General features: G+C 40.1%; 2 protein-coding genes across 4 annotated transcripts in view; one reads left to right on the forward strand and one right to left on the reverse strand.

Annotated features, from left to right (window-relative positions):
- PLGRKT (plasminogen receptor with a C-terminal lysine) overlaps positions 1 to 26,713 on the forward strand; it is a 259,215-nt gene that overhangs the window by 64,257 nt on the left and 168,245 nt on the right. The window lies entirely within an intron of this gene.
- Positions 1 to 26,713, reverse strand: part of PDCD1LG2 (programmed cell death 1 ligand 2) — a 60,134-nt gene that overhangs the window by 10,842 nt on the left and 22,579 nt on the right. For 2 of the 3 annotated variants that reach the window (XM_025359087.1, XM_025359085.1), the window contains exons 3-5: positions 24,781 to 25,086; positions 10,768 to 11,037; positions 3,243 to 3,377 (exon numbers count right to left, since the gene is read on the reverse strand). In XM_025359087.1, coding sequence (XP_025214872.1) covers positions 3,243 to 3,377; positions 10,768 to 11,037; positions 24,781 to 25,086 — 711 coding nt within the window. The remainder of the gene's footprint in view (positions 1 to 3,242; positions 3,378 to 10,767; positions 11,038 to 24,780; positions 25,087 to 26,713) is intronic. The other variant, XM_025359086.1, reaches the window with a different exon arrangement.

Below are 26,713 nucleotides of genomic sequence, written 5' to 3' on the forward strand. Positions count from 1 at the left end.
CAACAGAAGTTGCCAGCTTCTTCTTTAGAGCCCAGCAGGTCACCCTGGAGCCCTGAATTGCTGAATGGTTCCTCTTAGGGGAAAATGGTAAACAGGACCTTTTATGGACCAATAATGGCTGCCCTCCTAATACCCTTTAGTGCACAGAGCTAGTCACTGAGGTAAAGGTGGGTAAATCTGTTCAGAGCTAAGAAGCCATCTGGAAGGAAAGGGACCAAGACTGCTGCCTCTTTACTTAACTTTGCAGTGGAGTAAGAAGTTCAGTTTAACAATGGCCCTAAGAGGAACTCAAGAGAAGGAAGTTAGGACTGGTGTCCCATGCTAAACATGAGGGCCTAGAAGGGAAGAGGCTGGCTGTGCACAGCTGTGGCTAAGGCAGGGATCCCCTCCTACCTCATCAACCCATTGGGGTCCTGCTTTGGGACCAATGACAGAGCATGTGTTGGGGAACCATAAGAACTGTAATCTTGTAGCACTGTGGTCTGTGTGGGGATTGGGACCAGCAAGGTTACCTTTGCATAGTGGATGGAGACACCTGGAAGGACCAGAGATTCTACATGGCAGGAGTAGACAGCAACTGCTCAAAACCAGGGCCCTCTGGAGGACTAACCTAGCTCCCTAGTAGCCTTCCTGCCTGTTTGTAAATAGCACTGGCCCTGTGGGCTAAGTAAGCTTTCTGTCAGTTTGTGGGAGGTGGAGAAGTACATGCTATAAGAGGGAGACATTGAACTTCTTGCTAAGATAGGCATGTGGGTGCTTGAGGAATTAATTGGAAAATTAAAAGGGATGCAATTTAATTGGTAGCCCAAGCTATTAAAACAGATCCTAGACTTGTGATTGTGTGCTGAGTATACTGAAAGAAGAAGTTGGTGCTATGGAAACATATAATAAGGGGATTTAATGTAATGGGTGTGGTATGTGGTGGGTAGAATTAGGAAAGACTTGATGAAGTATAAGCTTAGCTGAGATTTAAAAGATGACTCCAATTCAGGTGAACAACAAGAAGAAAGTATTTAAGAAGAGACAATTTTGTATGAGAAAACTTGGAATTGAAAGACCGCGATGCCTATGAGGACTGGAAAATCCTGTATGGTTAGAGCTTAGACAATGAAGTTGATGGTGATGCAGTTAAAGTTGGAGACATGAGTCAAACCATCCTGGGCTTGCTGGAACTTCATCCAGTGAGCAACGGGAAGCCATGGAGAAGGTCTGAACAGAGGATATATGGTAGATTTATGATTTTTAAAAGCCTATTCTAGCAAAAAGTGAGAACACACCAAGTTGGAGGTAGCAGTAGTGAATACAGGGAAACCAGTTAGGAAGATTCCTCTGTAGTCCAAGTTGAACCACACTAATGGCAGTGAAGTTCAGCCAATAAGCTGTAAAATGTTCCTTCTCTTGCTGCTTCCCCTTTTACAGATAGAAAGACCATCTCAAAGAAGACAGGCAATTTGTACAAGGTCAGAGAGCCAATAAATGGCAGCACCAGGTCCCAGCCTAGCCCTCTGACCTTGGTTTAAAACTCTATCTACATCACCAGCAGTTCTCAACCCTTTTCCATGGCACACAAGTTTGTGTGCACGGCAGACACATGTAAGAAAGCAGATCTGAATGCAAATGATTTAGAGACAAGGATTATATAGGCAACCATGATTTCTCTCTGGTTCATTAAAAATATAAAAGAAATTGTTTGCACATTTATTCACTCAATTCTTATTTGTAACAAAGGTCTCCTAATCACAGTTAGGATTTGAGCTTTACATCCCAGCTCTGAGCTACTGATATCCTCACTCACTCTTAAATTAGGGTGAAGGATGAGGAGAGGATTTATTTACACTCTGTCTTTGAGTGTGACTCCATTCCATTCTCCCAAAGAGCTGGGACGGAAGACTCAGCTGCTCATTTCTGAAGTGCTTAAGGAGTCCTCAGGCCCTAGGCCTTGAACTCTGGTATAAGACTATTTTCAAGAGGTATGGGTGTGGGAGGTAAAAGAAGAATGGCAGAAGATAAGACAACTGAGGTGGATCTGACACAACTCTCTGAAGTGGTTCTATTTAAAAGTCAAAGTTCTGTTGGAGATACCTCCTTTGCCATGAAGCTCCCTTCCCTTCCACATTTATTTTTCTTTCTATCTTTCTTCTTCCCCATCTCCTGCTTTCTCTTTCTCCCTCACTCCCCTCGCCATCTTCTTCCCTCCCTCTGTCTTTTTCTTTTGGCAACAATTCCTTGCGTTCTACAGTTAGAAGTATTGTGGTCAGCACCCAAGTGAATGCATACACACATAGGGCAACGGACAAATAGAACATGACAATATTTTATGGCAGAGGAGAAAATAGAAGTTATGAATATAAATGTAAGATAACAACCACTTAAAATTCCCCTAGTCCTCAGATAGTGCTGCTCCAAACTCCTACTGAATTATTTCCACATGTCATTTCCTTTTCTATAGATGAGGCCGCGTATAGATCTTTGGAGAAGTCTGTTGAGTGCAGACAAGGGAGCCGTTTAGGAAAGCACCAGCTAGGCCTGATACATCCTGGGGGTTTTGTGGGCAGGCCCCTCCCAGGAAACCAAGGACAGACACATGAACAATGAAGCAATGAAATCAGAGCTCAAAGGCTTCAGCATGCTCTGTCCCAGCTGGTACAACAGAACAGGAGTGTGTTGGTGAGAATACAACAGGCTAAGGAGAAACTCGAAGGGAGCTGCTGAAAGACGTTAAGGCACCACCAACCAGCTGTTTCCTTATCCCCAAATGGCCTCAAAAACCTTTCTCCTTTCCTTACCCAACTATGGGGTTGAGATTCCTGGGAGACAGGGGGTGGGTTTATCCCAGCTCATGTCCAGACTGGGGAAAAGAGGGGTGAAAATGGAAGGAATCTTCAGAAAGGATTCTGGCAACCTCCCACCAGCAAAATCTGAGCACGTAGCTATCTGCATTGCCAAATAACATCACTCTCATGAGGCTGATGAAAGCTCTTGCCTCAAAGAATAAGACAAACTCTTTCAGACATAAGAACAAAACATTCCCTTTAAAAAACTCAATGTAAGAAGTTCAGCTCACTGACGACGAGAGCCATTTTCTTCTGGGGAAAAATAATCAACAAGACAAACTCAAAGTGGTTCGTAAGCTCTGGGTGAGTTTAGCATGAAACCAGGAAGCTGTAGGCCCGCAGTGCAAAGCAGTGGCTCATGCTGCAGACACCCAGTCCATTTGGTTACCATGAATAAAACTCACTTACCTTTTGAAGAATACAGCTTTTGACAGAGTTGTTTTCTTAGGGCTATCACTGTGGCTATGAAAATGAAAGCGATGATGCAGGAGGGGATGAAAATGTGAAGCAGCCAAGTTGGATGGGTCCTGGGTTCTATCTGACCTGGGTGAAGGAAAAGCACCAGAATCCTGTTACATGGCAGCTCAGAGGTAGACCAACAGGCTGGCCACATGAGTGGGTGACAGCCAACATGGCTAGCTCTGTGGAGCATTTACTCCACACCAGGCCCTGTTCTAAGTGCTCTGCACCTATCAGCTCATCCACTCCTCACAACCACTCTGTGAGGTTGGCTCTGCTATGATCCCCATTTCACTGGTGAAGAAAGTGAGGCACAAAGAGACTAGGAAGCTTTACCTAAGTTACACAGTAAGTGACCCAGCTAAGATACAGCCTGGTTCCAGATTCTGTGCTTTTTACCACTCTCTCATATTATTTTTTGCCATCCATCCATCCGTCTGTCTGTCTGTCTATCTATCTATCTATCTATCTATCTATCTATCTATCTATCTATCTATCTATCTATCTATCTATCTATCATCCAAGCATCTTTCTTTTTTCTCTTTTTCCTCCCTATCACCCTTCTCCTCCTCATCCTCTCTTTCTTCTCAGTGGCAAAATTTCTCAGCCCCAAAATGTCTTTCCCCCACTGACAAGTACTCACAGTGCTTAGAATATATACCATTAGTTGTTAAATTTCAAGGATTAACAGGATCCTTTTGAAAAAAATAGAATATCCTAGGTAGTGTTAATATATTAAACCCAGTCACTCATGCCTTAGTGTGAATTACTACAGTTGACCCTTTGCCTTGTTTCAGTTTTTCAAGGCCTTGGCACTGAGGAAAGAATGAGTTTAGTACAGGAGTGGATCAGAAGAATAATTCTGGAGGCTGAGGAAAGCCTTATAAAGTCCTCTGGTGTGTGCAGATTAGAACAAGGGCTCCAGACTGACAAAAGGCAGGGCTGGAGGAGTGTTTACCTACAGGGAGATGAAAGGGTGCCCAAGTTAATTTGTGCCCTTTTCAAAAGCTTGAATTTTGCCTCATGGAGTCATTCACATGGAATAAACATGACAGACTGGTACAGGAAAAACTGGACAAAACTGCTCAGGAGGAAAGGCCTAGTCCTCCCAACTTCCCAGCCCTCAAACCCCACCACCTCCAGCACAGTGCTATCTGAGAACCATGGATTGTTTTACTGGAGAAAGGATTAGACATCATTTAGTCTGAGCCCCTCATTTTAGAGTTGAGGAAGTAAGTCTCAGAGATGCTAAATAATCTATCTGAGATCATCACTGCTAAGTAAATGGCAGTGCCAGGATTGCAAACGCAGATCTATCTGACCCAAAGCTCAGCCCCCACAGATATTTGTCTCCATCCAAGAGTGTGATTAACGTTAAGGAAGGAAAAATAAGGAGCCTTGCTCATCCAAATATTGGATAACCCATATTGATTACAATCTGCTTCTTAATTTCTAGGAAGTGCTTAGTAAGCACTTGCTGGATGTGAGTCAAGGAGAACTGGGCCTCTCACTGTCCCCACAACAGGAGAGGTCCCTACCTCAGTGTCTTTATGCAAACCCTTGTCCTGTGCAGGTTCCCTCACAGTCTCTTCCACGTACAGAAGCTCTACTCATCCCTGAAGACTCCAAAGTTGAACATCCAGTAGGACATCAGTCTACTTAGACTGTATTTGGAGGACAAAGGCCTTATCTAAACTACCTCTGAGTCCTCTCTAGAGCCAAGCAACAGCTACATGAAAAGTGTCAATATGGAATTGTTGCACTGAATTGACTGTCTTTTAGTCCACCTAGCCTAATCCTCCTAGTCATTTGTTACCTTGTGGTATACTGCTGGTTAATCCATTCTTTCTTTCAACTCTCGTATTAAGGAATTAGCTGGACATATGGCTTCTCAAGCCTACCCTGTAGTTAAGTGGGCCCAGCTGTGTCATCTAAGTTCAGGCTAAGAGAGTGAGTTTTCTAGGTCTTCACCTTAAAACATTGAATGCGTCTTCCACCACTCATTTACTTTCTGAAGGTTGAAACATGGGTTTGGCACTGACTGAGCTTTGGCAATTTTATAGGGACAACATCCTGGAGAATGGCAGAGCAACAGGATGAAAAGAACCTGGATCAGTGAATGACTCTATGGAACATAGCTACTTAGCTGCTCTGAACCACCTGAGTGTTACCTGGAAAGAAATAAACTTCTGTCTTTCTTCTCACTATATTTTGAGGTCTCTTCATTATGGTAGCTTAGCCTGTATCCTAATACATATTCCTCTAAGTAGTTTTAAAATCCTTGCATACTCTTTTGACATTTTATTTATTTATTCATTCATTTATTTTCTATTTATTTGAGACGGAGTTTCACTCTTGTTGCCTAGGCTGGAGTGCAGTGGCATGATCTTGGCTCACTGCAACCTCTGTCTCCTGGTTCAAGTGATTCTCCTGCTTCAGCCTCATGAGTAGCTGGGATTACAGGCACCTGCCACCGTGCCCAGCTAATTTTTTGTATTTTTATTAGAGATGGGGTTTCACCATGTTGGCCAGGCTGGTTTTGAACTCCTGGCCTTAAGCAATCCACCCATCTCAGCCTCCCAAAGTGCTAGGATTACAGGCATGAGCCACTGTGCCTGGCCAATAATTGCATACTCTTAGCAATGATATAATGAGGCAGATGTGTGACTTTGGTTATTTTGTTGCTAGTATTTGTGCCACAAGCTAGAATATCATTTGGCTGCTTTGACCTGGCTGTCCACACAGTCTGGTAGCTGGGATGATGGGACTGGTATTATGTAAGATGAAGTCTCCAACCCATCAACCCAACATTTGTTGAGCACTTATTATGAACACAGCACTCTGCTTCTGCCTTAGTGTAGAATAAAGAAGACTTGTGTGAACAATGAAAATACATGGAAAATAAAATAGCAATTAAAAAGGCAAGCATAGTTATAAGGCAAACAAATGGTCCAGGTAATAGGTCTCAAAATGTGGGATGAGGGAAAGACTCCCTTGTGCCCTGGAGTGACTGAGCTGCCCCAGAGAGAGGGGGGGCTTGGAGCTAGTAGAGAGAAAAATAATGATATTTATGTGGACAAACCTGAGCAAAGAAGGCATGGAGGTAGAAAAGGTACAACCATGTTCAGAGAGCATGTGGTGAGGAAGGGATGGTTAATGAAGCAGAGGATCCATGTCAGTGAACAGTAGGACAAATACAAACCTGGGAAGGATGAGTAAAACCAGGTTGAGAATTTCTAACTACACAAAGATTTCTCCATCTCCCTGATGGCTGCATTTATGAGTGATACCCTAGGAGATCCTGAGCTCTGATGAAGACCCCACAGGTCTCTCCTGTGGTTGTTGACTATTTAGTCAGCCATGTTGGCTCCCGTGGAGAGAGCGGGGTGGCCATTTTACTCTGCTGTTAACTTCTCACAGCATAAAGGCTTCCAGAGCAATGGTCAGTCTGCCCTTTCACTTCTCTACCATGCAGAATAAAACACTGACATAATCAGTGATGTAAAGGGTGGACTCTAGTTATTTCTAAATTCATCTTATACAGGCCCCTATTTCCCTGGAGAGGTTCTTATATAAAAAGCATCTTTCTAGAAACTACAATTCATCCAAAGTACTGGCCTACACTTAACCAGGCAGAAAATTCCACATAACAAAGGACAGTTGAGTAAACAATTCCAGGGAAAAAAAGTTATCCTGGGATTGCTCATATTTAATCCTCCTTAGAGGCTTTAGCTTTAGTATGAATTAGTTAGAGTTCATCTTTCATGAGGTGAGAAGTCTATGGTCTTAACCATGATATAAAGAGAGGTAGAGAATGTTGAAAGACCAACTTGCCTATTTCATTTTTTTACCTGAAGTTGGTCCTAAAATTGATGGATTTCTAGTTTCTTTCTTTCCCCTCCCTACCTCCCCTCCTCTCCTCTCCCCTTTCCTTTTCTTTTTTGGAGACAGAGTCTCACTCTGTTGCCCAGGCTGGAGTGGAGTACAGTGGCACAATTGTAGCTCACTGTAACCTCAATCTACTGGGCTCAAGTGATCCTCCTGCCTTGGCCTCCCAAAGTACTGGGATTACAGAATGAACCACTGTACCCAGCCTCTAATGTTTTGATTTCAGTTAAGGTCCTTAGCATGACTCCTATCTTTCTTTCTAAACTAATAATTTAGTTGTAAAGAAGCTGGGCTAATTTTAGTGTTGGCATTGGGTAGTAAACTGCGGATAGGTAGGGAAGTGGAAAGAGGGGAGAGATGACAGTACATCTAGCTGCCTCTGAAAACTGTATCAGGGAATAATTTTTTCCAGAAGAAAATACCAGGAAAGTAATGATGAGATGGGTATTCAGTCACTGCAAAGTTCTTAGAGTCTGGTCTGTGGATCAGTGTCACTCCATGAAAAAAATTAATTTTAATTTGGGATAAAGAATCATATATCTCTGATGCCTCAACTCATACCATGTCTGCCTCACGCCAACTGTACTTGATGGTGGTAGTTCTGTGCAAGGTCTAATTCACTTCCTCCCGACAACCTCCTCAAGCATGTTCTGTGTCTGTACCAGGGCTATCCCAATGCTGTAGGTTGGCCCCTCTCACCATTACTTCCAATGACTCACTTATAGAAGTTCGCTCAACCCCGCACATTTAGGCTCTGCTGGATCAAAGGTCTGTCTGGCTTCCTATAGGGAATTCTAGCAGGGGATACTGTGTTTGTCCTACTGCATCTAAAGCTGTGCTACTGGCCTGGCCACCTTGAGCTCTTAATATTGGCAGACCAGTGGGCAAAGAAAAAATTACCATACTGGTAGAGTAATCAATCTTGATTATCATGAAAATCTTGAACACCGCTATATAATGGAGACAAGGAAGAGTATGTTTAGAACTCAGGGGTCCACTGATTCACTGGTTCTTTTTACTTCCATATCCAGTGATAATGAAAAGATATTTGCAACAACCCCAGTCTGTTAAGGACATGAGGATCAAAAGCTTAGATCTCTTAGGGTCGTAAGTCTGGGTCACCCTATCAGGCAAAGAAACCATTCCATCTGAGGTGTTGGGTGAGGGAAATCTGGAATGTATGGTGGATGAGTGAGACAACAAATATCACCTGTGGCTTGGGATCAACAGCAGCAGCAGAAACTGCAGCTTGTTCCACAAACTGGTGTACATTAAATCTTTCACAGAGATTGTGGCTCCCTCCCAGCTGGAAGGCTCAGTGACAGAGCCAACTTAATGTAGGGCTTGAGTGGATTTGAACAGTACAAGTGGGGACTCTGAAGTCCTGCCTTATTTCCTCTCAGCCCCACCTTTCACTTCAGCCAGCTGGAATAGAATTCTGGGTGGGCTTACACTCACTTCAAGGTCAGTAACTCACCTCAAATTGGATACTTTTCTTTCTGCTCTGAGACTTTTCTGATGCTACGGATGCTGGGGAAAGCTCCCTCAGCCCACATGCATGTCTTAAGCCCAGCAGCAGAATGGAATTCATATTCCTGTCAACCAATGGACGTGAAGCAGATGAACAAGTCCTTCCACCTGAAATTCTTTGAGTAGACATCTTAGGAGGCTATCTACATGCTGGTCCTTGAATATTTGAGTTTCTGTTGCCCACACAAACAACTTTGATAATATACTCTTATATTATTCTCTCTTAAACTCCTAAATCTCTTGTTTCTGCCCTCTTGGGTTACCAATTAAATACTTGCATGCCACACAAGTCCTTATCATAGGCTCTGTCTTACCCAGCTAAGACAATGGGCAAAATGTGAAATACAATGACATTATAGTGAATTTTCTATAAAGCCAAATTGAATCAGTACTAGGGACTGTCCTTTATTCTGACAGTATATCTCTTCTCAGTAGGGTAGATAAAATGATGGCTCTCTCCAAAGATGTCCATATTCTAATCCCTGGAACATGTGAATATGTTACCACCTTACATGGCAAAAGGAATTTTGAAGATGGACCTTGAGATGAGAAGATCACCCTGAATAACCGGGGGGATGCAGTACCTAATGCAATCACAAGGGTCCTTAAGAGGTGGTAAAGAGAAGCAAGCTAGTTAGAGAAAGAGATGTGGCTGATCACAGTGGCTCACGCCTGTAACCCCAGAACTTTGGGAGGCCAAGGCAGGCAAATCACCTGAGATCAGGAGTTTGAGACCAGCCTGGCCAACATGGAGATACCCCATCTCTACTGAAAATACAAAAATTAGCCAGTCATGGTGGCATGTGCCTGTAATCCCAGCTTCTCAGGAGGCTGGGACAGGAGAATTGCTTGAACCCGGGAGGTGGAGGTTGGAGTGAGCCAGGATAGTGGCACTGCATTCCAGCCTGGGCGGCAGAATAAGACTCCATCTCAAAAAAAAAAAAAAAAAAGAGAGAGAGAGAGAGAGTGAGAGAGATGTGGTGACAGAAGCAGAGGGCTAAATGATGGGGTTGCTGCCTCTGAAGATGGAGGGGCCATAAGGCAATGAATGCAGGTGTCCTCTAGCAGCTGGAAAAGACAGGAAAGGGGAATCTTCCCTTAGGGCCTCTGCAATCCTGCTGACACCTTGATTTGAGCCCAGTGAAACTCAAGTCTGGCTTTCTGGCCTCCATAAGTATCAGATAGTAAATCTGTGTTGTCTTAAACTGTGAAGTTTGTGGTAATTTGATATAGGAGCATTAGGAAACATATGCACTTGGTGATGGGATCTCCTGTCTCTTGCAAAATGATTGTGATACTAGGTGTTTGTTGTCCTTACTTGGCAGATAAAAGTTGTTATTCTCCCAAGATTGTTTGAAATTCTGCTGGTGTATGAAGATCAAAAGTATGGGATCCCTTCCAAAAATATCCAGCATAGCCAGTCAAGGCTCTGAAGGATTTTGTAAGAGACCAAATTTCTTGGAAAAACCCCATAACCAGCTGACTGGCAGCAAATACAGCAAAGAAATATTCATTCTGCTGGCTCATGACACTGCATGAGTCACAGTGATTAGCTCTTGTACTAGATATTTTCTGTTTCCTCTCCAGATCTGTTCTGTACACTTCAACACTGCTCTGAGCCCTGAGAAGTTGACTTTTATGGAATACAACAGTGGACCCTTGTATTCTCTGACTTCTAGCAGGGTTCAGCCAATGGAAGGCACTAGCAAGAGATTGGAGGGTGGGAGGAGAATGAGGTTGGGGTATTCATTCATCCAGCTTCCACCCTTTGGAGTTGCTGCAGGTGGCAGCTTCCCTATTCTGTAGCTACAGCTTCTGTGAAATGGGGCTTTCCCTACAGTTGCCTTCTGATTCCAGTAACTTCTCCAGCAGCGGTAATTACTCTCCCAATATTGAAGCCCCAGTGTTCTGCACTATCCTTTATAGTTTCTACAAATGCTGATCACACCTTCATAAATAGTCCCTTTATTACACTCTCCTCCAGTCACTGAAGTGTGCCATCTGTTTCTTGCCTGAACCCTGACTGATAGACCTAGGAAGTGGGGGCAGCTCTTACTTTGAAGGTCAATGCTGGCCAAAGTAAGTTCCCTCACTTGAGCATTCCAGAACACACAGCTGAAGTTTCTGCCAGGGTGTGGCTTGAGGCGCAGAACACTGGTGACCTGGTAGAGGCCTTCAGGGGTCCTGGAGTGGCTGGTGTTGGCAGGAACGCTGATGTTTGGCCAGGATACTTCTGCCAGAGGATAACCTGTAGCCTGGCATGTGAGCTCTACCTCATCTGTTTCTGGAACCTTTAGGATGTGAGTGTTTATTTTCCTGTAGGAAGCTGAACAACAGAGAAGAAAAAGAAATAAGCCTTTATTTTCTGATTCCTATAGAGCTTGGTACTTAATGCCATGTGAAATGAATAAAATTATCACTATCAATATTAATAATGGTTATCATTTGTAAACACACTCTATATCCCTGATATCATGCTATTTTCCACATGTTGAATTATTTAGTTCTTACAATGCAATAAAGATGGCATTGTTGATATTCCCAATTTTTGTACAGGGTAACTGAAGATAGAGAAGTTGAGTATTTTGCTCATAGTCATAGAGCTTATAACTGGTAGGACCAATATTTGAACATTGGAATTCTGATTCCAGATCTCAACAGTGGTCTAAGCTACCACAATTTGTGGCTTCTTTCTTATAGTGCTGTAAATTATTTCACAAGTGGGGGCCAGAAAGAGGATGGAAAAATAAAAATCACTAGATTATCCACTATCTCACTTTATTTGGTACTTTTTCCAGACATCTTCAGTCAAAAATTTACTTTTTACTTCCTCCTTTCCTCAGTTTTCTTTGAGATTAAGAAGAGAAAAAAATAAAGACCTAGATAATGTCTATAAATAGTCAAGAGTTGGGTATATTTATTCTGCACTTCTCCCTAACACATACACATACATATACACAAATACACACAGTTCATGCACACACATGCTTCTTTGCAGTATGTGCAGAGTGAATTAATCAGATATGGCTGCCTGCTCTCAAGAAAGCTGAGATCTAAGTATAGTCATTTTGGAAAATAGTATAGAGGTTCCTCAAAAAACTAAAAATAGAATTACTACATGATCCAGCAGTCCTATTTCTGGGTATATATCCGAAGGAATTGAAATTAGTCTGTTGAAGAGATATCTGTATTCGTATGTTCATTTCAGCATGATTCACAATAACCAAGATGTGGAACAAACCTAAATGTCCATCAACAGAGAATGAATAAAGAAAATGTGGTATATATACACAATGGAATACTATACAGCCCTTAGAAATAAGTAAAATCTGTCATTCATGATAACATGGATGGAACTGAAGGGTATTATGCTAAGTTGAATAAGCCAGGCACAGAAAGACAGATATGTATGATCTCGTTTATTTGTGAAATCTATAAAAGTAGATCCCATAGAAACAGAGTAGAAAGGTGGCTATCAGAGGCTGGGGATGGAGCAGATGTTGCTCAGTCTCAGAGTGGAGGAAATGTTATAGTGATCTATTGCCCTGTGTGATGACCACAGTTAATAATAATGTATTCTGTATTCCAATTTGCTAAAAGCATGAATTTTTTACATTCTCACCACAAAAAAAAAAACCTTGGTGATGTGATATTTTAACTAGTTTGATTTATTCTTTTTTTTTTTTTTTTTTTGAGACAGAGTTTCGCTGTTGTCACCCAGGCTGGAGTGCAACAGCGTGGTCTTGGCTCACTGCAACCTCCACCCCCCAGGTTCAAGTGATTCTCCTGCCTCAGCCTCCTGAGTAGCTGGGATTACAGGCACCTGCCACCATGCCTGGCTAATTTTTTCTATTTTTAATAGAGATGGGGTTTCACCATGTTGGTCAGGCTAGTCTCGAACTCCTGACCTCAGGTGATCCACCTGCCTCGGCCTCCCAAAGTGCTGGGATTGTAGGCATGAGCCACCGTGCCTGGCTTGACTGACTCTTTCTATAATCTATACATAGATCAAAACATCACATTGTACCCCATAAATATACATTATTGCCAGTTAAAAATAAATTTTAAAGTTAAAATAAAACTTTATAACTTTATAAAAGCTTTAAAAATAAAATAAACATGATATTCTGAGAGACTAGAAGCCACAAGAACAAACCTTCCAGTGGTCTTAGATAATAGCTAAAAATAAACAAATATCAATACCATATGCAGTTACCAGGCAGTGTGGAAAGTCACCTGTTGATTTTCGCTGAGAGGAAGAGGGAATGAGCACTGGCTTTCATTAGGTAGGAAATACTCCTTTAATAAATTAAGTTTCAATACAATTTTTGAAGTAAGGATAGTCTTGAAGTAAAGGCAGAGGTGTGATACAACTTTTTTCTCCTAAATTGTTGGAAGTATAAATAGGTACAAACTTTGTGAAAAGCAATTTCACATTAAAAATAGTGGTAACAACCATGTGAAAAAACCATCTGATGTGTATGATTTACTTATTGTTTTCTATGTGTTGAGCTTTGTGGCACGTCCTTTTACATCCTGTGGAAGAGAAGGAATGTTCATGCCCTTCTTCACAATTTTTGCCCCTCTGTTCCCCTCCTGTGTTGTGGGTCTCAATGTTAAGAGTTGACAATTTGATTCGTTGTGGCAAACAACACGCACTAGATCTGGGTTCACTAGAGAGCAGGGTCACTGCACAGTGAAACATCCACCAGAACCTGCATGCACTTGGGCTCTCCCTTGAAGTTCTTGTCTCCATGTGGTCAGCACACCCAGCTGGGCCTGCTGGTATGTCCCAAAAAGCTCTGACATCTTTCCCCTTAATGTATAAATATACATAATACATATAATACATTATGTCATTTAAATGATACGCAGACCCTATGAGGTAGGTAAAATTCGTATTCCTATTTTGTAATGCATTCTGCATTGGAATCACCATAAGAGGATGTGTCTCTGTGTAATTGCAGATGTCCAGGGATGGAGCAAGATAAGCAGGTAGAGGAATATGCTCTGGGGTTCTTAGGAACACCCAGCACTAGTAGAAGATGAGGCGATTCAGGCACTGAAGCAGTCTACTGAAGGACTTGACCTGTTAGACTCACCAGTCTCCTTGAAGCCAAAACTTTGGCCTATCTTTCACAATCAAACAGTACCTGAAGTGTGCATTTCGAGTACTCACTTTATCTGTCATTTTATGTTGTTTATCTACACTTATTTTCCCTTGGTTCAATGTCTTTTGTAATCATTTTATATGATCATACTGTAGATTATTTCTGTAAGCTCTCAAGTCTTTTGGGGAATGAAGTAGAACAAGAACAGGAGCAGAGTACTATAGGTGAGGGTCTGGTCCACTATTGCAGGTGGCTTGGACTAAGAAGCTGATCTTGGTGTCCTGGTTGAGAAGTGATTTCAGAAGTAGGGATGCCAGGAATCGGGAGCTTGCCTGAGGCTTTGACTTGGGATACATGAGGGAGCAGATAGGGAGACAGAGAGAGAGCTCTTCGGCTACAAGAATCAGCAAGGTTTGGGGAAGGGACAGGAGCCCACATCCTACATTTTTGCAGTATCAGAAATGTCTCCATAGCCTCTTTCTTATTTGGGAGATGGCGGAAAAGGAATCGCTTCCCAATGGAGAAGCTGGACTGAGGGTGATATTCTTAGGAAAAGATGAGTAAATTTTATAATTTAAGAGGTGGAAGTACTCCAAAAATTCAAGTCATCTGACCTATTGCTCAATGAAAAACACCTTCTACAGCAATTCTCCTAGATAATTGCTTTGATGAATGTTCCACATACACTTGAAAACAATGTGTATTCTTCAGTTGCTGGGTGTACATTCTATATACCATATGCCAATTAGGTCAAGATGGCTAATTGCGTTGTTCAGATTTTCTATTTTCTTAATTGTTCTATCAGTTATAATAGAGATGAGTTGAAATCTCAAATGTAAATGTGGATTTGACTAGTTCTCCTAAGTCTGCCAATTGTTGTTTAATATTTGAAGCTATCCTGTTAAATGGACACACATTTAGGATTGTTATGTGTTTAGAACTCACTTTTTTATCATTATGAAGTGTCCCTTGTTATCTTTAGTAATATTTATCTTCTGATATTAGTAACCTGCTAAATAATTAACTTTTGCTTGAAAACATCTATGAATGGAAACTCCTACTTCCTCTAGAAGCAGTCTTTGCCATGATTATACAATAAGCAAGTTAAACTTCCATTGGAAAGATTTTCTTCATGCCAAGCAAAATTGTGCCTCTTTGTAGCTTCTACCCATTAGTATTTGTCTAGTTTAGTAACACAACATATGGAAAGCACCATAGTTAAAAACATGAGTTCAGAATCTAAGCAGTTTGACTAGGCTTTAGCCAAGGGCTAGTTATACGACCTCTTAAACCCTCAGTTTTCTTGTTTATGAAATGGATACAGCAATACTTATCCTTAACAAGGGTGTTAAATAAATAAATAAGATGTCTAGAACATAACTCAGTTAGTGTTAGCAATTATTGCAGGTAACCCTTCTGGTATTTGAAGATAACTGGGAAGACTCCATCTAGTCTTTTCAACCCTAAGTAAAACATGCCTACCTCCTTTAACTGTATCTCACAAGACACAGTCTTCAGACCCATTTCCAGATAGTAGTCTTTGGGTATAGTTTAGTTTTGCCAAGTTCTTTTAAAAGGATACTGTAACACAATCTATATTCTAGGTATTATCTGAGCAGCACAGATATCTAGGGTTTTAATGTAACCTAAGGTCATAAGATCAGTTTTGCTAAATATATGATCTGCTGCTCAGTTAAGTTGGCTATATCCTTACAACCTGAATAACAGACCCCTTAGCACTTGGAGATTGTCTCCAAGTTGACTCAAGACCACAACCAGCCTTCGTTGTCCCTGACTCAACAACTACTAGCTGTTCAGTCTGTTATAGATCTAGTCAGCTATATTATTATCCCACCTTTTACCACCTTATACACAAGGTGTGTGCTTTGTGCGTCCTGGGTCTGTTTGCCTTCAGATCCATCTCTCACTTTTTCTTCTCTGCTCTGTGTTGCAGGAAGGCAGATTCCTGTGGCCTGTATAGCCTAGGCACATGACAGCCAATAGGAAGCAGGACAGGAACACTAGAGGGTGGATGGGAGGGAGAAGGGAAGGTATTTCTCCCCCATGCTCTATACTTTTGTGGCCTCCCCAGCAGAAGATGCATCTCTTCCCTGGCTGCAGATACCAATGGACAGGCCCATTGGGTTCCAGTGTCTGTCAAGTGACTTTAATGCCTGAGCTCCATTAACCCTGACTTCCCACTTTTCCCTATAGCGTAGTGGAAGGAGCAGTTTTCTGCTATTGCTAATTTCTGAATTGCTTCCCTGTTCTCTGTTTGGCTTCTCAGTCTCCCTCATTAAAAGAATTACTGTTATCTGCTTTAGATTTCCACAGGTTTAAATGGTTTCTGTTTCCCTGGTTTGTTCTGGCTGGCTGACAGATATGTTACAAGCAATGCTGTAATTTCTGAAATAAAGATGAGCTGTGTACATGGTAGTATCTGTTTTATAGTCATAATGACAGTAAATAAATGGAAAAATGTAGTTTTATATGCCTTGGTCTTAGAGGATCTATGCAAGTTTCTAGTAATCAGTTAAATCTTTTAGGACTGCTTTCAATTCATCTGTTAAATTGCCTGAAAAAGAATAGCAGGTTAACGAGTTTGTAATTCCCAGGAGCTTTTCCCCCCTTTGAAATTCAGGGCATTGTTTTCTTTTTAAAAATAATTTTCTTTCTTTATTTTTAAAACATGTATTATTTTACTCCAATGGCTTCCCGCTACTGCAGGCAGAGTTCAGAACATTGTTTTCTTGACTCCGATTTTCTTATGCCCTTCTGCTTCCCCAAGGGAAAAAAAGACACTGAGACTTGACTCTTCTAGCAAATGCTTTCCTTGGGCCTTAGAGGCTTAAACGTGCAGTTGTCTTTTCACTCCTGCCTTGCTTCTCTTTGACTGTTTCCTTCCTCTGCCCTTGTTTTTTTTCCTTCTTAGGGTGAAGGCCCTTTTAATGGAGGACATGCTGCCTCCTTCCTGTACTTGCTGAAGTTGAATTCTTGTCATTCTTGGGCCTTTTTTGTTGGTTTGAAGTACTTTTTTTAAAAATTTATTTTTTATTTCAATAAGTTTTTGGGGAACAGGTGGTGTTTGGTTACATGGATAAGTTTTTTTTGTTTGTTTTGTTTTTTTGGAGACGGAGTCTCACTCTGTCGCCCAGGCTGGAGTGCAGTGGTGCGATCTCAGCTCACTGCAACCTCCGCCTCCTGGGTTCAAGCGATTCTCCTGTCTCAGCCTCCAGAGTAGCTGGGATTACAGGCGTGTGTCACTATGCCTGGCTAATTTTTGTATTATTAGTAGAGATGGGGTTTTACCATGTTGGCCAGGCTGGTCTCAAAATCCTGACATCAGGTGATCCGCCCACCTCGGCCCCCCAAAGTGCTGGCGTTACAGGCGTGAGCCACCGTGCCTGGCCATGGATAAATTCTTTAGTGGTAATTTTTGAGACTTTAGTGCACCCATCACCCAAGCAGTGTGCACCGTACCAAATGTGTAGTTTCTTAATCCCTCACCCCCACCCATCCTTTCCTCCAAATCCTGAAAGTCCATTGTATCGTTCTTATGCCTTTGTATCCTAATAGCTTAGCTCGCACTTGTGAGTGAGAACATGCAATGTTTGGTTTTCCATTCCTGAGTTACTTCATTTAGAATAATAGTCTCCAGTTCCATCCAGGTTGCTGCAAATGCTATTATTTCATTCCTTTGCATAGCTAAGTAGTATTCCATGGTGTGTGTGTGTGTGTGTGTGTGTGTGTATAATATACATATATATGTATGTATAATATATATACCACATTTTCTTTATCCACTCACTGATTGATGGGCATTTGGGCTGGTTCCATATATTTGCAATTGCTAATTGTGCCACTATAAACATGCATGTACAAGTATCTTTTTTTTATAATTACTTATTTTCCTCTGGGTAGATACCTAGTAGTGGAATTGCTGGATCAAATGGTAGATCTACTTTTAGTTTTTAAAGGAATCGCCACACTGTTTTCCATAGTGGTTGTACTAGTTTACATTCCCACCAACGGTGTAAAAGTGTTCTCTTTTCACCACATCCATGACAACATCTATTATTTTTTGATTATGGCCATTCTTGCAGGAGTAAGGTGGTATCGCAGTGTGGTTTTGATTTGCATTTCCCTGAGAATTAGTGATGCTGAGCATTTTTCCATATGCTTGTTAGTCATTTGTATATCTCCTTTTGCGAACTGTCTATTCATGTCCTCAGCCGATTTTTTGATGGGATTTTTTTTTTTTTTCTTGCTGATTTATTTGCATACCTTGTAGATTCTGGATATTAGTCCTTTGTCAGATGTATGGATTGTGAACATTTTCCCCCACTCTGTGGGTTGTCTGTTAACTCTGCTGATTATTTCTTTTGCTGTGCAGAAGCTTTTTAGTTTAATTAAGTCCCACTATTTATCTTCTTTGTTGCATTTGCTTTTGGGTTCTTGGTCACGAAGTCTTTGCCTAAGCTAATGTCTAGAAGGGCTTTTTTGATGTTATCTTCTAGAATCTTTATGGTTTCAGGTCTTAGATTTAAGTCTTTGATCCATCTTGAGTTGATTTTTTTATAAGGTGAGATATGAGGATCTAGTTTATTCTTCTCCATGTGGTTAGCCAATTATCCCAGCACCATTTGTTGAATAGGGTATCCTTTCCCCACTTCATGTTTTGGTTTGCTTTGTCAAAGATCAGTTGGCTGTAAGTATTTGGCTTTATTTCTAGGTTCTCCATTTTGTTCCATTGGTCTATGTGCCTATTTTTATACTAGTATTATGCTGTTTTGGTGACTATTGTGTTACAGTATGGTTTGAAGTTAGGCAATGTGATGCCTCCAGGTTTGTTCTTTTTGCTTAGTCTTTCTTGCTTTGGCTATGTGGGCTCTTTTTTGGTTCCATATGAATTTTAGGATTGTTTTTTCTAGTTTTGTGAAGAATGATGGTAGTATTTTGATGGGGATTGCATTGACTTTGTAGATTGCTTTTGCCAGTATGGTCATTTTCACAATATTGATTCTACGTATTCATGAACATGGGATGTGTTTCCATTTGTTTGTGTCATCTTTGATTTCTTTCAGTAGTGATTTGTAGTTTTCCTTGTAGAGGTCTTTCATGTCCTTGGTTAGGTATATTCCTAAGTATTTTATTTTATTTTTGCAGCTATTGGTTGATGTTGGTGTATAGCAGAGCTACTGATTTGTGTACGTTAATTTTGTATCCTGAAACTTTGCTGAATTTATTTACCAGTTCTAGGAGCTTTTAAGATGAATCCTTAGGGTTTTCTAGGTATATGATCATATCATCAGCAAACAGCAACAGTTTGACTTCCTCTTTACCAATTTGGATGCCCTTTATTTCTTTCTCTTTGAGTGCTCTGGCCAGGACTTCCAGTACTATGCAGAGTAAAAGTGGTGAAAGTGGGTATTCTTGTGTTGTTCCAATTCTCAGGGAGAATGCTTTCAACTTTTCCCCATTCAGTATAATGTTGGCTGTGGGTTTGTCATAGGTAGCTTTTATTACCTTAAGATATGTTCCTTCTGTGCTGATTTTGCTGAGGGTTTTAATCATAAAGGATGCTAGATTTTGTCAAATGCTTTTTCTGGATCTATTGAGATGATCATGTGATTTTTGTTTTTAATTCTGTTTGTGTGGTGTATCACATTTATTAACTTGTGGATGTTAAACCATCCCTGCATTCCTGGTATAAAACCCACTTGATCATGGTGGATAATCTTTTTGATATGCTGTTAGATTTGGTTAGCTACTATTTTGTTGAGGATTTTTGCATCTATGTTCATCAGGGATACTGGTCTGTAGCTTTCGTTTTTTGTTATGTCCTTTCCTGGTTTTGGTATTAGCGTGCTACTGACTTCATAGAATGATTTAGGGAGGATTCCCTCTTTCTCTATCCTGTGGAATAGTGTCAATAGGTTTGGGACCAATTCTTCTTTGAATGTCTGATAGAAGTCAGCTGTGAATCTGTCTGGTCCTGGACTTTTTTTTGTTGACAATTTTAAAAGTTACCATTCAATCTTGCTGCTTGTTATTGATCTGTTTATAGTTTCTTTATCTTCCTGGTTTAATCTAGGAGGGTTGTATATTTCAGGAATGTATCCGTCTCCTCTAGCTTTTCTAGTTTATACATGTAAAGGTATTCATGGTGGCCTTGAATAATCTTTTGTATTTCCGTGATATCAGTAGTAATATCTCCATTTCGTTTCTAATTGAGATTATTTGGATCTTCTCTCTTCTTTTCTTGGTTATCAATTTTATTTATCTTTTCAAATAAACAGATTTTTGTTTAATTTCTCTTTTGTATTTTTTTGTTTCAATTTCATTTAGTTATGCCCTGATCTTTGTAATTTCTTTTCTTCTGCTGGGTTTGGGTTTGGATTGTTCTTGTTTCTCCAGCTCCAGGAGGTGTGACCTTAGATTGCCTACTTGTGCTCTTTCAGACTTTTTGATGTAGGCATTTAATGCTATGAACGTTTCTCTTAGCACTGCTTTTGCTGTATCCCAGAGTTTTGATAGGTTGTATCACTATTATCGTTCAGTTCAAAGAGTTTTTTATTTCTATCTTGATTTCATTGTTCACCCAGTGATCATTCATTATTTAACATCCATGTATTTTCATGGTTTTGAAGGTTCCTTTTGGAGTTGATTTCCAGTTTTACTCCACTGTGATCTAAGAGAGTACTTGATATAATTTTGATTTTCTTAAATTTACTGAGACTTGTTTTGTGGCCTATTATATGGTCTATCTTGGAGAATGTTCCATATGCTGATGAATAGAATGTATATTCTGCAATTGTTGAGTAGAATGTTCTGTAAGTATCTGTTAAGTCTATCTGTTGTAGGGCATAGTTTAAATTCATTGTTTCTGGTTTGAAGTACTTCTGTAAGCTTCAGCACATTCCTGGTGTTGGCTCTTCCCATTCTCCTGACCTGCCCAGGCCTTTAGGATGGTTTGGCCCTTGGTGTTCTTGTTTTTAGTGCCTCCTCTGTGACCCTGTCTGGAAACCTTTGCACAGACCAGTTCTCAACCCCAGCTCCTCTGAGAGACCCCTGGGTTCCTGGGGCCTCTCTGTCCTTTGGCCATGCTCTCGCCCCTTCCTCAGATGGATTGCCCCCAGTAATGTAGATGCCACCTGGCTTTTCAGAAACCACAGTCCTTTATCACTGTCTCTTCCAGAATCTCCAGTCATTCCACCTCATAATTTTTTCTGTCCTTTTCAAATTAACTCTTTTCACTATATTTGATGTGAATTTCTGCCCAGACGTCAACGAAGGTGCTATAAACAAACCCATTTTCAAGCTTTATGCCATGAATCAGGCATTTTAAGATAAAAACATGTCCTTCTTCTAGTCTTGCTTCATTCATTGGAGCCCTCACTGGGGCCCCAGATCTATCTTGCTTCTTATAGAGACCCTGGATCAGGGTAGCCTACTCTTAGTGATGGTCTTCAACTTTTTTATTGTTTCCTCCTAAAATAATTATGATACAGTATGCTCTTCTCACCTATTAAGTTGATTCTTAGAATTTTTCACAGGTTTCTATACTGGAAAACATATAATGTTCAGCATCTTATGAATTTTTTTAGTAAAACAATTATTTTACTCTTACATATGTATCCAAAGGTATCTAAATATAAAATAAGTTATCTTTTATATACAACATCATCCTTGAAAAATACATACAAATATTTAACAACAGTATATAGTTTCAAATAGCTAGAAGGAGGACATGGAATGTTCTCAACACAAAGAAATGATAAATATTTGAGATGATGAATATACTAATTACCCCAATCTGATCACTATCCATTGTAAGTATTGAAACATCACTAGGTACCCCATAAATATGTACAATTATTGTCAATTTAAAAAAAGATAAAATACATTTCACATATACCCAAAAAAATGGTCTCAAAAGAAGGTGCACATAACTTCAGATTTTTTTCTACTGTATGTCTGTTATTGCTTGTAATCATCTTTTCACAATAAACTTAGTTAATGTGTCAATTTCTAAAATATATGTACATAATACAATATAGTTTCCACAAGAAAAAAAATATGCATCTAAAACAATATTACATATTTTAAATAAGCTCTTACAAACAAAAGAATATGTATAAAACATGCTGGAATAATTTCCTGTGTTAAAAAAGGGGAATGAGACTGGAAAATGTGGAAAAAAGAGAATAAATAAATAAGACAAATAAGAGAGGCTTTTTAAGGTAAGGAACTTGATGAATTCAATTCCCTCTAAGTAAAAATAAATAAATTATTAAATGAAAAAATTCTTCTCTAACTATCTAAATTGTTTCTTTTCATTCATTGAACCTCACTTCCAATTTCACCTTCCCTACAGAATTTTGTCTTAATGTAACATATTTTTGTTTGACAGATTTTGCATTGATTATTGTTATATGTCTTTACAACAACAAAATATTTATAGTTATTGAAATTAAAACTTTTCTCTTGTGACTATGAAGCATTAAGTGTTCAAGGTTTTCTGCATTGAGATCTAATTTCTATTATTATTAACACATATTTGGTCAAAATGTAAAATGTTATGAATATTGATAATTATTAAACATGAAAGATGAAAATTTATTGGAAATGTGTCTCTTAATAAGATGGATATGGCTGTCTTTTTCAAATTATTCATGAATCTGAAGAAGCATATGACATGGTTGGAATGATTCTATATAATAGAATTCAGCATCAATTCTATTTCTATTTTTCATTTTTTTGTAGCTTATAAGGGCTAAGGAATCTTGTTTATATGAGTAAATCAATGGGAATGGTAGCAGTTTTGTTATAGCAATGTCATTTCATTCTTTGACCTGGTTTACATGGCAAAAATTACTCATTTTTGATTATCAGCTATTAACTTTATAAGAGCCTCCTTCAATGTTGTTGAAAGCAGAAAATTTGATACCATATTATTTGCAAAAGGGTTTTTAGTCATAACAGTTCCATCAGGTGTCAATGTTCCCAATCATTCTTTTGTTTAACACTGTAGAGGGTTTTACACCCTGGGACAATGGACTGTATAAATGATGAGTGAGTGGTAGGCTTACAAGAGGAAGTGTTTCAGGGGAATCCCAAGAGCCTTGCCTGGCGTGCACATTCTCAGGCTCATCAATTTTGGGAAGGAGTATTTGGGGAACATGAGGATCTGGAAACTCACTTCCTAAAACTGCCTGTGCCCATACATCCCTTGAAAAGTCTTTGTAATCCCCAAATATCCCTGTTTGATGACCAACACTATAAGGAACAAATCTCTCCACAACTGAGAAATCCCTGGTCTAGGTAAGGAGTAGGCAGGGTGCCTCCCCAGGAATGAGAGACAGTCCTCAGCTTGAGAGAATGGGCAGAAGGCCTGGCCCATTAATACAGTGTTCAGATAGAGATCAATAAACACAGAGGTGGTGATTTAGGGTTGCAGATATTTGAGTACATCAAGGCATCCTGAGAATGTACATCCTTACATTAAGGGAACTCAGACTAACTTCAGTATTCTAGAGTTCCTCTCAGCTGCTGCCTGGATGTAGGAAATGCAATAAAGATAGAAAACAGTTATATCTAGGCTAATGGCTTTCCTGGTGACTCACTGATGGTTGAGGTGTGAGGAGGTCACTGTCCCTGTAACAACTGAGGGTCTTTTAACCAACTCTGTGGACCCTTATTATATGCCAGGTACCATGCTCAGTTCTTTATGTTCATTATCTCTCTCAATGTTGACAAAAATCCTGTGTGATTGGTACTACTATTGTTCTTCTTCTACAAACAAGCAAAATGTGAGGTTATGAAAGGCAAAATAACCTGCCCAAGGACAAGGGTGAACACAAATTCATACGCATGTCCAGTCCCTCTAGTTTGTCCTTCTTTGTACCAGATCATAAAGTCACACACTTCTGCCGAGGTTAATGGTTTTTTGGGGCCAAAACCCACAGACCCTCTAGAAGACAGTATAGACCATCTGAGGTCCAATGCATGTGAGGGGAGAGGCCAGAGAAATATTGGCATCGTGTATCTCAGAGCACTCAAGCCCGGAGACCATAAGCCAATGAACAAGCAAAATCCATTTTTTATAGTTGTCATATGTCTTTCCCCAAATCACCTTTTCTAGAACAAACAAGAGTGTGAAGATTCTCTCTGTATTTAGGGTTTTGACTTGTACTGGGATGCAGAGGTACCTGAATCCAGAGGAACAGGGACAGCTATAGACTTCATGGGACTCTCTTGGGCTACCCACTTCCCTTTACTGGATCTCAGCTACTTCATCTGCAATAAATAGGGCTTGCATTTGAGCAGTGTTTTCCAAACTTGTAACTTTTTTATGATCCAAAGTAAGAAAAAAATTTTATACCATGACCTAACACATACACACACACCCCTCAGAAATTAGTTTTACAGTACTCAGTACTACTCTGGGATGTCTTCTGATCTACTCTATCTATTCTCTTCTATTCATTATTTTTTAAAGGGTGGGAAACATGCATCTGGTTGCTACTCACTAAATTGATATTTTAATTCACTAATGGGTAGCAAACCATGGTTTTAAAAACTCTGGATTCAGGGTATAAACTATTGAAAAAGAGTATCTTAATAATCAAGTCAGGGATGTTCCATGGGAGAACTGTGAATTAGGCAAAGCTTATTTTTCAAACCCTCCCACATTTCAAGGACTAATTTTCCTGGCTTCCTCCAGTCCCATTTTATTCCTATAGCTCCTACCTCCTTTCACTTGTACTTCAGCTGCTTTGTACTCAGATGTCAAAAATTATTTCCGAGCAGATGCTTTCGTTTTCTCTGAAATAGCTCTGTCTCCTTAAAAGCAGCCTTCTTGTTTTTGCTTGAGCTACCTTTAATGGGTTTCTGTGACTTGCAGGTCCTCTGTTGGAGAGATGCTTCCATGGATTCTAGTCCTTGACACCACTCACCTTTGACTTTCAGAGTCAGGTACTTGTAGTCCCAGGCAACCCCATAGATGATTATGCATTGGTACTGTCCTTCGTCCCTCACTTGGACTTGAGGTATGTGGAACAAGGCCTTCCCTAGGGACAGCTGCTCCTCCAGCAAAGTGGCTCTTTCACGGTGTGGGGATGTATCATTTTCCACCTTTTGCAAACTGGCTGTTATTGCTCCAAGGTTCACATGACTTCCAGTGTCAAAGTTGCATTCCAGGGTCACATTGCTGCCATGCTCTATTATGTACAGTTCCTTAGGGACTGTCACCGTGAATAAAGCTGAAAAGAAAACAAGATATTTTGCCATTGTCTGCCTTTACTTTACATTCCAGTTCTTACAAAGTGTGACCTGAGACCCATCTCACCCCCATTTTCCAAAAGGCACCTGTCATTATCTCGACATTCCCTTGGCGAATCCTTTCTCTCCTTTGCCCCATCCATCTGGGCAAGAGTGGGATTCTTGACCCGCTGATCTGAGGTAGCTCTCTCCTCCAAACATTCCCTCCTGGGCAGCTGACTGCCCTTTGCTCCTCTCTGGGCACCCCAGCAAGAGCTTCTGGTGGACAACACTGCTTGCTCTCAGAGGCCTCTCCCACCTCCAGTCCCTGAACCCCTGAGCCCTACGGTCCTTCCAGGTCATATGTCATATAAGAACAAAATGCTTCCTTACGACTTCCCTACCATCAAGCTCTGAGCTCATGTTACTTAAATACCTTCACATCCTATTCTCCAGGTTCATTTTCCTCAATCCATATTGATTAATTTATATATTTTCCTGCCAAATATCACTTCCTCTCACCAGTGATGGTGATAATAACTATTACTTGTTGAGTTCTTACAATTATCAGACACTCTGCTAACACATTGTCTCACTGAGTCTTCCTAGAAGCCAGCAAGGTAGGTAATAATATTCTATCCTTTTTGTTTTTCAGAAAACAAAAATGAGGCACAAAAAGGTTAAGTAACTTGCCTAAGATTGCACAGCCAGAATCACATCAGGTATTTCTAACCACCACATCATACAAGCCCACTGTAGATGCTTTCTATTTTCTAACAATAAAGGGAAAGGAAAAATGGAACTGATATTTAATGTATACCTAGTATGTACCACGCCAGGCACTGGAGTAGGAACTTTTAACTATATTGTTTAATACTGAAAACATGACCATGAAACATGTTTTGTCATTATGGTTATATCGTTGAGGAAACTGGCTCCAAGCAGTTCACTTCAGGAAATGCATTAGTAAATTTAAAATCCAGAGCCAGTCAGATGTTTGACTTCAAAATCCGTGGTTTCCACTCAGTGTTTACCAAAATGTGAGGGACACGCCACTAGAAGTATGTAAGATGATTTTAGTTGAGGCAGAATCAAAGCCTAAAGGGAGTTAAATTATTCAGAGAGGAATTTGTTCCCTTTTCAATTATATTTCCTTCAATTGTATATAATTTGCAACTAGACTTCCACACCTCTAACACTGGCTATTTTTCCTTTTAATCAAACAGGAATCTTCCAGGCAGATAACAGTATCTGGGTAGGATTTGATAACACTGCTTTATTTTCATTGCGTTTATTTTTCTTCCTATTCTCTATTTACCAGTGCAAATGATACTTGTTTTTTATCTACCACAGGGGTATATGGTTTTATTTTTTAAAAGTTGAATTGATCTAAATAGTTCTATAAAAATGCATAAGGAGTGGCCAAACTAGTAAAGGTAGTGTTTACATCAATAAAGTGTGAAAAATGACAAAATTAGGCTGCTTCCATCATTAATGAATGGTTATTCATTGTGATGGAGATATAGGAAAATCTTGAAGTAGTTTTGGAATAATCACAGAAGATTAGATCAAATTATGTTCAGTAGAGCTTCATTCGTTCATTCAATCAAATCATTCATTCAACAAATA

This window comes from Theropithecus gelada, chromosome 15, assembly GCF_003255815.1.
Source record: "Theropithecus gelada isolate Dixy chromosome 15, Tgel_1.0, whole genome shotgun sequence".
Taxonomy (NCBI): Eukaryota; Metazoa; Chordata; class Mammalia; order Primates; family Cercopithecidae; genus Theropithecus; species Theropithecus gelada.